The following is a 15,938-nucleotide window of genomic DNA, read 5'->3' as shown; positions in this document are numbered from 1 at the left end:
ACTCCTGGCTACTATGATGCACAACTCTCTATTTGTACGCTAGTCATCTCCTAACTATCAACGGTCACAATAAGATCCCTTCTAGCATCTATGTTGGGGTTCCGACCAAAGACATGTGCACCAATGGCGTCTCCTCCATAATGGGGGCCCTTATAAATGTGCACCAAACGTAGATGTGAGATACATGTTGAGAGGCGGACATTGAGTGTATACTAACACCCCCCCTGAATGTCTGCCCAAAGACAGATTATGTTCTTGGCCCAATGCCAAGTCGAAGAAGATGCCAAGTGAGCTGATTCTTCCCAATAGCCTCGGTAAAGATGTCAACGCAGTTTTGGTCCGTAGAAAAGTACTCTAGCTCCACAATCTCATCCTCAATCAGCTCTTGCACATAATGATACTAAATCTCAATGTGCTTTGTTCAAGCATGTAACACAGGGTTCTTGGCAATAGCCATACAACTTTGGTTATCACATTGTAAAGCTGTTGTCCCACTAATCTGAACTCCCATTCCACTAAAATCCTCCTGGAAGAAAGTGCCACTGAAGGTTGCTTCTTGTTGGTCCAAGAGATCCTGAAACTTATTTCGTGAAATCACAATCTCCTGCCCAATCTGAACCCATAAGAGTGTCACCTGCACTGTAAGTAATGCCGTACTCAAGAGTATCTCTAATGTACCTAAGTACTCACATCCCTCGCTTCGAATGACACTCCCGTGGCTTATGGACATAGTTATGAGGTATGACATGAAGGTACAAAAAAACGCTACCAATACGGGACTTTTAAATTTTGAAAAATAGGTTCAATTGAGCTACGATCCACTTTAAAGAACACTTGAAAAAAAGATATTTGTACACATTTAGAGATGCAAAGTCTAGAGAAGTTGTAACTTCTCATAAACTAGAAAAAAGTTAAACCACTAATACAAAGACTCGTCACTCAAGAGTCATGAACAATGAACACTGAACATATGCACCATGCCATAAATAAGAGCCGTGGCCTGTGGCCTACAATAGGAAATACAAAAAAGTGTGTTGTCACTAGTCACAATACTAAGTACAAAAATGTCTAGAGTCTAGACTCTAGTCCTCCTCCTCAAACAAATCACTAGGGGAAGGGATGCCCTCGCTAGAGGTGCTCCCATCATCAGAGGCCAACCCAAAACTACCCTCGCTATAAGGACATTGCCCTCGTCATCGTACTCGGGCTCTCTAATGCCTGCAATAGGAGTATCCTCTTCTTCAGTAAACAAAAGTGCTAAAGAGCTCCTTGAAGTTGAGCCACGCCTCACATATGTAGCCACCACGGTCGAAGTAGGACGCCAAAAAGTGCATGCACGGCCACCTACTTGTGTGCCACCTCTAGTTGTGCGACCTCTACGAGTACGAGAAACTTTACAGTCAATCTCTTCTAGCTCCTTGTAAAGATCGGCATATATGGCCTCCTCATCTGGATCTCGCTCCTTGTGGACACTCTTAAGAGTGTCCACTATCAACTTGAACTCTCAACATTCACCTGAAAGCAAACATTTATGAATTATTAGTCACGACTCATCATTCATGACATGCTATGCATCATCATTCATGAATCGAACTTTGAACTCTGGAGATCTCTACTGGTTTGGAGATCTCCATGTCATGCATCTTCTCCACCATGCGCATGTTAGCACGGCAACATACAAGAGAGGGCTTCTTAAGCTCCTAGTCGCTTGATGTTTCAAAGATTCAATGACACTAGATGTTCTTGAAACCACCATCTCCTTACGATGTGCATTTTGTGGCATAAAAATTCTGATAACTCAAAACCCTTATTTAGCATATCCATAGAAATGTGGTTTTGTGGCTTTTTTGGGCTTTTCTTCTTGATGTTCTTCTTGACATTTAAGTGCCTCACATTGATGATTCACAAGATGTGGGCATTGTGCTTACATGTGATATGCGATAAATGGGAATCAAATCAAGGCTTTACAATGCTTAGACACAATTGTCATAAAAACATGCCCTTGTAGAAAGAAATTCACACCGAAGCTATTAAGGTTGTCAAAACCTTAGCTCTCTTCCTCAATGCTAGCGCTGATGGCCATTTGAGGATGAAGAACCTGCCGCTGCTGTTTGCACCCTCCACAAGTGATCTTCCTCAGACTGTCAACACTGCCGCAAGCAAGGCTCGTATTGGGACTGCTGACCGCTGTCCTCCCTCTCTCTCTCTCTTCTAGTGCTCGCTCTTGCAAAACTTGAGATTCTTAATTAAGAGACTAATCAATAGGTAATTGGGAGCTAAAGATAACACTAACCTTGTGCTGTTTTAGGGTTCACAAAGGAGAGCTATGGAGGATGCACCTCCATGGTCTATGTGTAGAAGAGAGAGGGAGTGTGTGGTGTAACAAGTTGAAATCACAGATGATTGCACTGTAGAATGTGATGCTTGTATTGATTGATATGAAATTTACAAGGTACAATGCTTTTATATGGCAAAATGCCTTATCTTTCTCAACACTATTCTCTGGAGCAGTGACACATGTCCATACCTAGTGACATCACTGCATACACACAAAAACACTTAACTGGCCATAAGCCCATGTTCACACCTTTAAGAGGTGTTCACACACATACACTCATAGGGAGTGTTCACACACTAAAGTTTGGAATATCCAACAAACCCCCCTTCGGAGGGAAGGTGGAGATCTAGGATGGCTTTCAATAGTCCTTGTCCTCCAATACTAGCAAAAACACGACATGTTTCCCGCAATTGCCTTAGAGGCTCATCATGAACATGGCTCATAGACTTATAATCATAGCTGAGAGGTTCGTGTAGCATGGCTCATTGCGAAAGACTTAGAGGTCATATCTTGCTTAGAGAAACAAAAGACAACATACATCAGCACAACAAAGCAAACCCACCCACCCTCCCCCCTCCCCCCCTTTTCTCTTGTTTCTAAGTAGGGATAAGAGAATGCGGAGTCTTTAAAAAAGATAAGGCTTACAAAAACTATACACAAGGTTATTTATCATATTTTGGGGGACATCCGGGGCAGAGAACCCTTTGACTCATACAAAGTGGAGAAACTTAAAAACCCAATCATAATCTAGAAAGATTGTCCATCATGGTAGCTGCATGTTCCACAGTAGCTGCACGTTCCACTGCTGTGGAAGCCTTTGCTTCCTCTTTTTTTTCTTCTGCCACTAAGTTTGCATGCACCTTTTCTTGTTCCTTACCCATCTTTTTGCAGCATCGGTCTTCTGGGTGTTTGAGCTTCTTGCAGAAGTTACATTTGACAGCTTCCTTTTATGAACATGGCTTTGTCAAGGTCAAATGCTCTGTCTTACTGTTCTTTGAGACAATGATCTTCATCTGTAAAAGTTGCAATCTGTAAAAGTTGCGATCATGTCATCAAAAGAAATCTATCTATTCACCCTAAGAAAAGTTAGGATGTCAGCATATTTTGTCAAATCTTCAATGTGAGACAGGAGGACAGCTTTCTTGTTGTCTTCATGTGGCTCGAATTGTTTAAATGTTATCCCAAATTAATAGATTCACTCATTTTAAGCCAAAGGACCTTTACTTGAGAAAAACCTTGGAATTGCTAATTTTATGGCCAAACGGGTTTTCAAGCTTTTCCCATACCTCTTTTGCAGTTTTGTTGAAGTCCATATGATGAAGTAGACTATTTGCAAGACAAAGGTCAATTTGTGCGAGTGCCTTGTCGTTTTTGTCCTGCCAAACTGCACCTTAAAAATGCCTTAAGGTTTTTCTTTGGTGTGGTTGACCATGTTCCAAACACCATCACACATAAGAAGTAGACGAATCTTTTTCTGCCAGGTACGGAAGTTAGGTCCGGAGAACTTTTTGAAAACATGAGTACTTATGTTAGGATCCGTGGTAGAGGCCAGGAAGGAAAGTAAGTAATGGGCACTGAAGTCCAGTGTGCAGACCATTCCTTGTCGAGCAGGCAGTGAGAAGGCCGCGAAGAGGGACAATAGGAGGTGGCTCAGCTTAGAGCATCGGCGGTGGTTGCAGCAATAGGAGCATCAGCATCAGCATCAGTAGTAGAAGAGGCAACAACTGGAGATGAGTGGAGAAGAGCTGATTTCTCAGCTTGCAGCAGCACGGGCAAGAGTCGACAGCAGCCAGCCAGGCAGTGGGGGTGGTGTGGAGCAAATAGTAGATGGCGGCGGCAAGTGGACAGCAAGGGGCAGTGAGTGGGCAGTAGACAGTGCCGATGGTGGATGAACGGGCGGCAGGGTGGGTGGCAAAAATGTTGGCGGCAAGGGCAGCGGTGGTCCTCCAAACACTCGCACGGCCCGAAAAGCTTGCGATGAAATGGTGCTGCGGGGAGGGCTGGGCGTGCCCTGCACTAGTGCTGCCCGAAAAAGTTGGTGGCGATAGCGACATTTTAGGAGGGCGACAAAAACGTTGCTTTAATACCATTTGTGGGTTTTAGGGTTCACAGAGATGGTGTATGTGCAGAAGAGAGAGGGAGTGTGTGACGTAACAAGCTGAAATCAGATGATTGCACAGTACAATGTGATGTTTGTATATGAAATTTACACAAGGTACAATGATTTGATAGGCAAAATGCCATATCTTTCTCAACACTCTAATAATTGGGGCAGTGACACTTGTCTATACCTAGTGACATCACTGCTTACACACACAAACACTTAAGTGGCTATAAGCCCTTGTTCACAGACACTTGCACTCATTCACCTATAAGAGATGTTCACACACATACATTGATAGGGAGTGTTCAAACATTGAAGCTCCGAATATCCAACAAATCTCAATCTCTTACTAAGAACCAGCCCTAGATGGTTCTGATACCAAATGTTGAATTTGATGAGAAGGTTCGGTGAGCTCAAGTAGGATCAAAGAGCATAAAAGACATCATTATAACCTGATTAGTGAGCTAGAGAGATTAGAGTTAATGACACACTAATCAAGGCATAATGTTGAGGAAAAATAATAGAATATTCCCACACTTTGTCTTCATTAGAATGAGCCATTTAAATAGGCTTGAGATTACAAGGCAGATGACATCATTGATGAGCAAAGAAACACCTCCACATTCTCCTCCATGAATCTAGGCCCATGTGGGCTCAAAGTTAACATGATGGTGTGCATTGAATGCTGAGGGATCAAGTTTGATTTTTTGAGCTTTTACATGAGTAATGCCAAAGGCTAGCTCCTATTCACCTTAGTGCATGGGTGTATTTTCCCACAATGCCCAAGCTCTTTACTTGAGATGAATATGCACTAGAGGCTGAATACCTGTAAGAAATTGATTGAAAAGCTAGGAATTTTACCATCAATTTGTCGAATGGATGAAACGCACAAGAAAAGCCCCAAAATTTTGTTGATGCAGAAGGTCCAATTTCGATGTATAGGGCTGATTAAGGCAAAAGTCCCAAATTTCCAAGTTTGCAAGAGCTTCAATCTTGCAGATTCTCTGCAATTTGTGAAAATTTCCAATAAGTGTTGAAACACTAATCTGTGTGCCTACAGAAATGCTTGAGCAGGCAAAGTGGGCATTGCAAGTACATGCAGGTACACGTGTATGAGCAGGCACAGTTGGGTGAAGGTATGGTTGCAAGTACAGTCGGTACAAAAAGGTACGGTCGGTTACAATCAAGTGCAGCAGGTACAGCAGGCAGGTGTACGAACAACAGTGTGCAAGTACTGTAGCTGTATGGATAGATACACGACTTGTACGAATGCCACATAGGCTGTACGGACAGAGGCTGAAACCCTAATATGATGCTGTACGGGTACTGTAGTAGCTGTATCAAAACCCTAATACACTGAATTTGTGTACAAACCCTTTAATGGCAGAATGGTGGGCAAAGAAAGGTGCCCAAGGGAGGCAAGCAATGCTCGGATACCACTGTTAGGTTTAGGGCTAGATTCAGGGTTAGCAATGAAGTACACAAAGTCCTGTCGACTTACACACAATGATGCAACACGATGAGAGTGAAACAACACGATGCACACAATAATGAGATAAGATTGCAATACAAAAGTGAGCGACTTAATTAAAAAATGCCCTTCAGTGCCACATAGGCTGTACGGACAGAGGCTGAAACCCTAATATGATGCTGTACGGGTACTGTAGTAGCTGTATCAAAACCCTAATACACTGAATTTATAGGCTGTACGGACAGAGGCTGAAACCCTAATATGATGCTGTACGGGTACTGTAGTAGCTGTATCAAAACCCTAATACACTGAATTTGTGTACAAACCCTTTAATGGCAGAATGGTGGGCAAAGAAAGGTGCCCAAGGGCGGCGGTTAGCAATGAAGTACACAAAGTCCTGTCGACTTGCACACTGATGCAACACGATGAGAGTGAAACAACACGATGCACACAATAATGAGATAAGATTGCAATACAAAAGTGAGCGACTTAATTAAAAAATGACCTTCAGTGTGAAGGTAAAAAATGCCCCAGTGTCGCTAGTTAACATGGTCTCGACTCTCTACTATAAATTTCACCACCATTGTTCAATCCTAATCACAACTGAAAACACGGTTAGTACCATACCAAATCATGAGGTAGCAGGCTAGCTCACCTCCTAACCCCGAGCCAAGGCTAGGGTGCATGCACAATCCCATAGGCCCATGTCTAACTCTGGCGTCCCATACCATCGAAGCTTGCTTGACATATGTTCTCGCCATGCGCACAGCATGAGCATATCTGCTCTCCTGGTCCAAGCCAGACCTTCAAGTGGTGCATCATTGTGTGTCATAATAACCCAACCTTTCGCATATATAGTGATAACTATGCCATAAATAGCTAATCTGCTATAACAGCCATTACCTGACATTGAGGCCTTTTGTAGACATTAATATTACTTTCTTTCTAGTAACAGGTGTACGTGTACTTTTGCTTCTAGTTTAGAGCTGAGGGGATATTCATGCTTCCTCCAATGAAAGAAATTTTGGCATTGTGGTATCTTCCAAGCATCATTATGATAACAAGGTTTCGGTGGTATTGTCATAAACAATGCGTCCCTTTTTACAGATTGGTTCATTTGGAGGCATAACCAGAATAACCAACACTCTATCAAAACGTCAAGATCTACTGAAGATTGCGGCAGCAGGACCTTTGGCGGGAGCTTTTCTGGCTTTGTCCCTGCTATTGGTTGGTTTTGCCTTTCCACCAGGTGAAGGACAGGGAGTTCTTGTAAATGCAACTGCTTTTCATGACTCCTTACTCGTGGGTGCTCTTGGTATGGTTTCTTCACTTTGGAAGCTGTTTGGAGATTTTGAGTTTATCTGAAGTAGTTCAAAAGTTAAGCATGTTCTATGCTTTTACAGCAAAAGCCATCCTGGGAGACTCTATCAAAGAAGGTGCAAGCATAGGAGTAAACCCACTTGTGCTATGGGCATGGGCGGGACTGCTCATAAATGGCATCAACAGTATTCCAGTCGGTGAGCTTGATGGGGGCCGAATTTCGCAAGCATTGTGGGGAAGAAAGGTTTGTTGGTTGTCCTCGCATAAATCTGAAGTTTGCTTTTCCATGCTTGCTTGTAAAATTCTGAATTCATGTGGCCGGGCAGGTTTGGAGTCGTGTGAATGGTGTTTCTATTGCTCTTCTTGGGTTTTCTGCACTGTTCAGTGACGTTTCCTTGTATTGGGTGGTCCTGGTAATATTTCTTCAAAGGGGTCCTATTACTCCACAGGCAGAGGAGATCACTTCTCCGGACACTGCACATGTAGCTGCAGGCATTGCAGTCTTACTACTGTCATTGCTGATCTGTCTCCCCTTCCCATTTCCTCTTTCTTGAAACCCTTGTCTCCCAAATGCTTTTGATGGAGGTCTCTCATCAGCAAGCATTTGGTCCCATCTTGCCTAAAGATAAGAGATGAGGGCATGTATAATTGATTCAAGGCGTCATGTAGGCTCAATATTGAGCTCATGACTGATCAATTTCAAAAGGTGCTATGCAGACAGCCTGTGTGCTTGATTGTCAAAAATGGTACATGAAAGCAGGATTTGATCATTGTAGAATCCATCTAAATATAAATTAAGATGCTTATACTGTTTTTGTTAGTGAGGAAAATCTAGTGTTTGGATTTCTCAGGATTCTTGCATTTACAAAATTTTTTTATTGATGTTAGCCTTCTCTGATTATAGCTTCTCTCAAGCTATCTTATAGAGCCTCCATGATAGCTTTGGTTTTCTCATTGTCCTACCATAGCCGCGTTATCATGTCTTTCTCAAGGTTTTGCTTATGCATTATGTGAGGCCGTTGGTCGAACTGCTTTTTTTGGCCACTGCAGTGATGTGCTGATAGTAATGAATGATATAATTCGAGTATGATCTTTATAGATTTGAAAAGACATTTATTCCCATCATTTTTGTAATAGCCGTTCATATTCCTGATGGTAGCTGGTTCTAAATATGATAGCTAGCTTAGTGTGAAAGGGACAACTTGTTGATCCTGGCCAGCGCGATGGATGCACATGGCCTTGGAACTAGCGATGATGTGTTGTAAGATCCCTCTAATTATATAAGAATTATTAATTATTTTTCGTGATCTTTAACTACACTTTTGTCATAGATATAAGTTTCCACCTGTATGTAGTGACATTTCCTTGCAAATATGAATGGTTGGGAATATTTTAAAGTTAGTCTAGACCTTGGCCAGGGGAAATTTTCTTGGACTCGAAGTGAGACTTCAGAAATCTTGGGGCAAGAAAGTGCATTTTTTGAAAATGCATGTTTTAAGAACTTAGTCAAGTTGGATAGTTGGAGTCTAGTTGAGTAAATGCTAGTGTTAGTGGAGTTAGTATGGGGTAAGTAGTTTCCATGCAAGTTAGTGGTAGTGGGGTTTGCATGAAATAAGTGGTTGTGCACATGTATGCTTGGAGGAGGTCTGTATAAGTCTCCCCATCCCACCTCTCCATACAATCATCTCCTCTCATGTCAATGTTTCCATAATTTCAATGCATATATTGTACTTGATTTCAAAGTTGAACTCTGAGTCTTCATCCATAATTACGAGTAGAAATCTGTTTCAAACTCTCTTCGTTAGTGATGAATGTGAATTTTTGTGCATAATTTCAATGCATACACCTCTATAATTTCATTAATGTCTCCATAATTTCAATGCATATACCTCCAAACCATGGACGACATAATTCTTCTCACAAGGTCTTGGTTTTTTGGATTCAGATGCCAAAGGATGTCCTCCTTGCATAAGAACTACTATGGCAAAACTATTGGATTTAATAAACCACTTCAAAAAGTGTACCAAAATCTAGTATCTTTTAGCTTGCTAAAAGCAAATTGGCACAAGAGGGTAGACTTTCATGTGAGTGTTCTCTTGTGTACACCAAACATTATATCCTCTTACATCGTAGAGAGTTTCGACTTGCTACAATTGGGGCATTCTTCTTTAGGAGAGAAGTTACTAGAGATTCTATCTTTGCATACCATGGTATAAAGATTTAATACCATCTAGTCAACCCTAAGAGTCCTTTGACTTTTTTTACTATCTTGGGTTGTGGCCAAACTATGACGACTTGAATCTGTGTGGGGTCTACAAGGCCATCCTTAGATAATAATACTATGTATTCCAAGTATTCTACAACAGGCTTATTGACTTGATGGGCCCTATTTGATGAGCCCAACAAAGGTGATTTTGTTGTCAAATTAGTATGATTGAAGTTAAAAGCAAGAGCTTCAGTTTTCTTCTCACCATCTACAAGCAGATGACGAGGATTTGTCAACTTTAACAGCAGGCACAACTGTTGATGAGTGGCGTTGATACTGGTTCATCAAGGAGGGTGGCATACCTGAGATCTCCTAAAAAGGAGAAGAAGAATTAAGAATTTGCATCAAGAATCGCAATATTAAAAAATAAAAAATAAATGCTACACTTTGACACAAGGCTCACTCATGTGCAAGTCATGAAGTTTTGGCAATTCTATGGGCTTCACACAATGGTTACCCATGCAGGCTGATTGTCTATCACCTTAGAGTAAAGTTATTGGTTTTGTGAGCAATGCAAGCTTATCTACCCAGATTTTGTGAAATGCAATGTAGGTTGGCTCCTTTTCAAATTCAGGATATTACAATCGTTGGGTGCTCTTCGTGAAGGGTGCCGTAAAAAATACAAGAAGCTTCTCTTTAACCCTCATTGAGAGAGAGAGAGAGAGAGAGAGAGAGAGAGAGAGAGAGAGAGAGTCTTTTGACACATTAGCCAAGCTGGAGAATCACATATGATCCATATAACCGCATTGAAGAGCAGGGAATGGGACTTGAACCCTAGCCCAATGCTGCCAGCACTCCTAAGAAACATAGATACTCAAAAATACTAACATAAAAACCGTGCTAGATATCGAAAAAAACTAGAACTCCACGAAAACACGCATTTGTAATTTGCTAGACCTAATGTTAACAAGAAATCGAAAAGCATGTGGACAATTCAACACACTTATCTCTAGTTTGGGACCCCAAACCAACACTTTAGACCTTGTACATGATTTTTGACCAATGATATAACCATGACAATTGGCTTCTCTTTGGTTAGTGGGATTTGTTTGGTTAAAAGTGGTTTTGCATTAGTAGTATTGATAAGCATATCACCCAATTACCTGACATATCCCCTACACCTACACCTGTACCATGTGGACTTAAAAATTCAAAACACTATCTCTAGTTTGGGACCCCAAACAACCATTTTAGACCTTGTACACGATTTTTGACCAATGATATATAACCATGCCAATTGGCTTCTCTTTGGTTAAGTGGGTTTTGTTTGGTTAAAGTGGTTTTGCATTAGCAGTATTGATAAGCATATCTACCCAACTACGTGACATATCCCCTACACCTGTACCATGACCCTAGTCACAAGGAAGGGACTTGATTGCATGGACAAAGCAACCCAAAAAACTCTTTCTGATAAGATAGATCATCACACCCAAGTTTTGTGGGTCAAATAAAACCTCATCCGAGTCCAACCTAATCAAAAAGGAAAAAGTAGATCATCACACCCAATTTTTTATATGCATCAAGGTATTGACCAGTGCAACCTAATCACAAAGGAGAAAAGAAGCACCAACAAAAGCAACCAAAAAGCTAGAAAACGCCCCCCAAAAAAAAAGCAAGCAGAAAGCATCCCTAACCTTCATGAGATGCATTTACAATTGGGTTGGTCGTACACCCTCTCCAATGCAAGTCATCACAAACGAGTATTGGAAAAGCACGTCCGTTGTCGCTTGCTTTTTCTCGTCCACTTGCATTAAAAAGCAAAAAAGCCCATAAGAGCTACCTGTGCTGTGATTAAAAAACTTGCAGATTTTTGCGAAATGAAATGTCATGGAGACAGTGCCTCATAGTCCTTCATTGGTTGAGAAAGCTAGAAAGCTGGATTCGAACCTTGTACTTCCCTTTTATTCAACCCTATATGTGTATAACTTAAATTACTCATAGATTAGAGATAAGAGGCCATATGTGTATGACTTAAGTTACTCATATAGATTAGTGTCAAGGAGATAGGAGGTCATTAGAGTGTTTATGCTTTACCCACCTCTCCTCTCCTATCGTGAGGTTTAATATAAATTCCACTCAATTTTAAAAAAGTCATACTTTTTCTTGTTGGAGAAGGCCTCTAGAGGGTGGGTTCCAAGCTACTCTCCTAAGGCACCTTTTTTAACATCTTGACGATTCTACGAATTCATTGTCATGCCCTTTGATATTTCGAATCACCAAGCGCCTTCTAGAGGATGGTCAATTTCAAGGATCCTATTGATCAAAATGTTCCCAATAGTTTTAGATAACATCTTGATTCTTGGTTTACATGACAAGTTGAAGAACAACACTTGAGGTTTTGCAACAAAATTTAAAATTCCAACCTAAAGCTACATTCCCCAAACACTGGAGGTTTTGCAACAAGCTCTTAACAAAATTCAACATTTCAACCCAAAGTTACATTTAAAAATGCAAGTGGCTCCTAGAGATAATTCACACCCAAAAATAATTAAACAACTAAGGTGTCGTTATTTTCAACACTTGTGAGAAAAATGGGTATTATTTCGCACATTTAAGAACTATAGGGAATATTCTATTTTCAGTGTAAATATTTGACACTTCTCTTTGATTGATTTTAAAAATATGTGCATACTTTGTAACCGCCTTTTTTTAAAATAATTTTAAAATGTGTACAAAATTGCACTTAATCTTTGAAAAGATTGACATGATTCATAAATTATAGAAATTTGGGACCTTTGAATGATTAAAATAGTAATAAATAAATGAATTTTATACGTCTTATTTACTTTAATAATGTTTCTACTAAACATACATATGTAAATAAAATAAATAAATAATAATCATTTCAATTTTCACATTGCCTAATAGTAGGATTCACAAAAAGATATGTTCAACTTACTCTAGAATGAGTTAAATTGTCCATGAGTTGTGATGTAAATGATCAGTGAAAAAATTTAAGCAAGTTGCCAATTATGTACAATTGAATTTTATTTAAAAGATTAAACCTTAAAGAGAGCATGTATAACTCCCTTTCTAATTTGGCTCAAAATATAAAAAATCTCATGTTTTTTTTGGCATGTAAATATCTTGGGCAATCCGTTTTGTGACCATGTATAGACCACATGGACCATGTATTGCACCTCGTGACAAGAGAGCATATAGATATCACATAGAGCCCATTCTGCTCATGTATGGGACACATAGATCTTACAGACCACCTTGGGACGATAGAAAGGACGTAAAGATCTCGGGAACTCCATTCTAACCATGTATAGAGACCGCATGGACCATGTAAAGCACACTGTGAAAAGACCAAGCATCTAGAGATCACATAGAGTCTATTCCAATCATATGTAGATCACATGGATCGTATAGAGCACACTGAGACGATACTGAATGTAAAGATCTTGGTGGGAAATCCATTTCAACCATATATAGACCACATGAACTGCCATGCAGGGCACACTGTGAGAAGATCGCACCATTCACTCCATCCTAACCATGTACAAAACATATACACTGTACAAACCACACTGAAACGAAAACAAGCATGTAAAGACCTTGGTCAGCCCGTTCTAACCATGTACAGAGACCACATGGACCATGCAATCAAAAGACACCATGGGAAGAAGTATATCGAAACGCATTCTGACCATATGTGGACCACATGGATTATACAGGCACACCGGAAGAAGACCATATATATGGACCATATGGACCATCCAAGGCCATGATGTATGACATCATGCATATCCATCATGTGGATGATACATGTATGTCCATGGTACACATGATAGCTTGTATGTCCATGATGTATGTATCTCCATGATGTATGTACGTATGTATGTCCATGCCATGTTACATGGTGACATGGATTTGTTACATATTGACATGGACAAGTCAATTGCCACATCATTAGAGTAGTCCACATAAGCAAAACCCCATGGAGCCAAATCTTGCCAAAAAAAAAGAAGCTTGCTACTAAATGCTCCGCAAAAAGGTCCCAAGAGGAACCTTATGGCGGTGGAACCCTTTGTTTATTGTATATCGTTTGGCATGTAGTAGCGGATAATGGTATCATAGTGCTATGCATATTGGTGTACTTTTGCAAAGTACCATCACAACTCACCACTTGTTTGGAAGCGTAGACTCATTTTTTTTTCTTCAAGATTTGTTAAAAAATAAATTTACTTTTGTTTGTAATGGCCCTTCTCTCTCTCTCTCTCTCTCTCTCTCTCTCTCTCTCTCTCTCTCTCTCTCTAGCTAGTCATCATAGAGCGACTAACCTGGCCTAGAGGCAAAGCAAAGCACCAACACAGGCTTCTGAAAAATGTATGATAGAGATGGCATTGGATCCCTCAGAAGAGGCAAACCCATGAAGGTAACCAATACAAATTTCATTCACCAGCATTAACATTCATAACAGGACTATTTGGATGAATTTTGTATGAAGATTTTATACAAGAGGGCAACATTTCAATTATGCATAAGGTTAGAAGAGAACAAATCATTCAAACATCTAGCAACCAAACGATCCACAACATGCTTCTTCCTTAAATATTATGATATTGGAATACTTGGTACAAGGCATTCCATTACGATTGAAGTTCTAGGAGGTGGAAATATTTATGTTGCATGATTCGATGAATTCGATTATTCCATTCTTTGTGCTTGAAAGCAGGCATGTAAACCCAACCAACCCCTAGATTTGGGTAGGATGGCCATTCCACTACAAAGCTCCACATTGCAAAGCTTTTCAAAATGTTCGAGTTCTATTCATGCTCAAGCATATGATAAAGATTGCACTCGAGAAAAAAATACCAACAAGAGTAAATTCATATACATATAATGGGGAAATTCTCCATTAGGTATATGCATGGATTATCTACATATCCACATATAATGGGGAAATTCTCCATTAGGTATATGCATGGATTATCTACATATCCACATATAAACCAAGCTAGCAAACATCTACCTACTACATACACACATATAAGAATCATATACCGGAGCATATGTAGTGTAAATTGCCATGTGTACTTTTCATGTGGAAGCCAACGCACGCTTCCGTAAAAGTAGGCTGATACTTGCTGTCTTTCTCTTTTAGTTGACATACGCTCCCTTTCATAGATCGATACATGTATTTTTTCTTCTAAGACGTACGTATTCTTTAGATGGGTTAATGCATATACTCTTTTCATAGATCAGTATGTGTACTCTTCTTGTGGAACATAAGTGCCCTTGCTTTGATAGGTTGATACACAAAACCTTCCTTTTTGGATAAAATACCCTTCCTTTGATATATTGATACATAGCTTTCCTTTTAGGACAAGCATACCATTCCTTTTAAACATACCATTCCTTTGATATACACCTATTCTATTTGTAGATCGATACATGTACTCTTCTCATGGGACAGATGTTTCTTTGATAGATTAGACAAAGCTAAAATGCCTTCCATTGTAGTGTATATATGGCATTAAAAAAATATTTGGTTGCTTAGCTCTTTTTATGCAACCTTGATCTTGTAAGTGTTGTATAAATTTCTCTTTAATATACATATTTCATTCCACATTATTTGCATGTAAAAAATTCTCTTTAATATACATATTTCATTCCACATTATTTGCATGTAAAAAAATCTCTTAAATACTAACAATTTTTTAAGGTATATTTTTGCATTTGAAGGTTTTCAAATTGTGGGAAAAAATGTTGATTTTTTTTCGTAGTTAAAAGAAAAAAGAAATCTTGCATACATAAGGTTTTTGTATTTGTTGTAAAAAATGTTTTTCATGAATACAATGGTCCAAGCTGAGTTTGTAGGTTGAAGAGAGCATTGAGATTGAACAAAAGCAAAAATGCTCATATTACTATTTCAACAACCTTTTTACTTGGGATAAATCAATCCAAACAATCTTGATTTTAACCTTTTATGAAACCCATGATTTGGTTACCTTTGGTGCAAAAAAAGTTTAAAAAAATCAAAGTGCCCTTATATTGGCTCACATATGGGTATTCTCTCCCATGTTTTGCCTTCACATGATTTGACACTGAGTCGTTATTATGTATGCCAAAGAGGGTATCCAAGGACCTTTGTTGGGTGGACATTCACCCCCATATTGTGCATAGATATTGTAGTTCTCATGACACCACTTAATGGAAGATGTTAAAAAGCTTATGGATGTACTATAATGATTCTATGCTTGGTAAATGCAAGATCAAGATTCACACAATGGGACTTCTGTACCACTCCCCAAGATAAGGCAATGGAGGTGGTGGACAGTTTGGGAATAGAAGTCATGCCTAATCGTAAAGGGCCACAAAGTATGCAATGCTGAAGTTGGCCCTTTGACAAAAGGATATGTTATACATTTGAAATTTCTTGCAACCCAACAAGGATCAAGTGTCAGCGACACCTTGTTTCTACTAGTACTAC

General features: G+C 39.7%; 1 protein-coding gene across 1 annotated transcript in view; it reads left to right on the top strand.

Annotated features, from left to right (window-relative positions):
- The window catches only part of EGY2 (ethylene-dependent gravitropism-deficient and yellow-green-like 2), a 111,276-nt gene extending 103,223 nt beyond the window's left edge, over positions 1-8,053 (top strand). Inside the window, exons 10-12 of the mRNA XM_086783025.1 lie at positions 7,021-7,228; positions 7,317-7,477; positions 7,560-8,053. Coding sequence (XP_086639151.1) covers positions 7,021-7,228; positions 7,317-7,477; positions 7,560-7,787 — 597 coding nt within the window. The 3' untranslated portion in view covers positions 7,788-8,053. The remainder of the gene's footprint in view (positions 1-7,020; positions 7,229-7,316; positions 7,478-7,559) is intronic.
- The last annotated feature ends 7,885 nt before the right edge of the window (positions 8,054-15,938 follow it).

Source organism: Cibotium barometz, chromosome 45, assembly GCF_041138505.1.
Source record: "Cibotium barometz isolate CiBa-2024 chromosome 45, ASM4113850v1, whole genome shotgun sequence".
NCBI classification, from domain to species: Eukaryota; Viridiplantae; Streptophyta; class Polypodiopsida; order Cyatheales; family Cibotiaceae; genus Cibotium; species Cibotium barometz.
The sequence above is the reverse complement of the archived record's forward strand: the minus strand, read 5'-3'. Positions and strand labels throughout refer to the sequence as shown.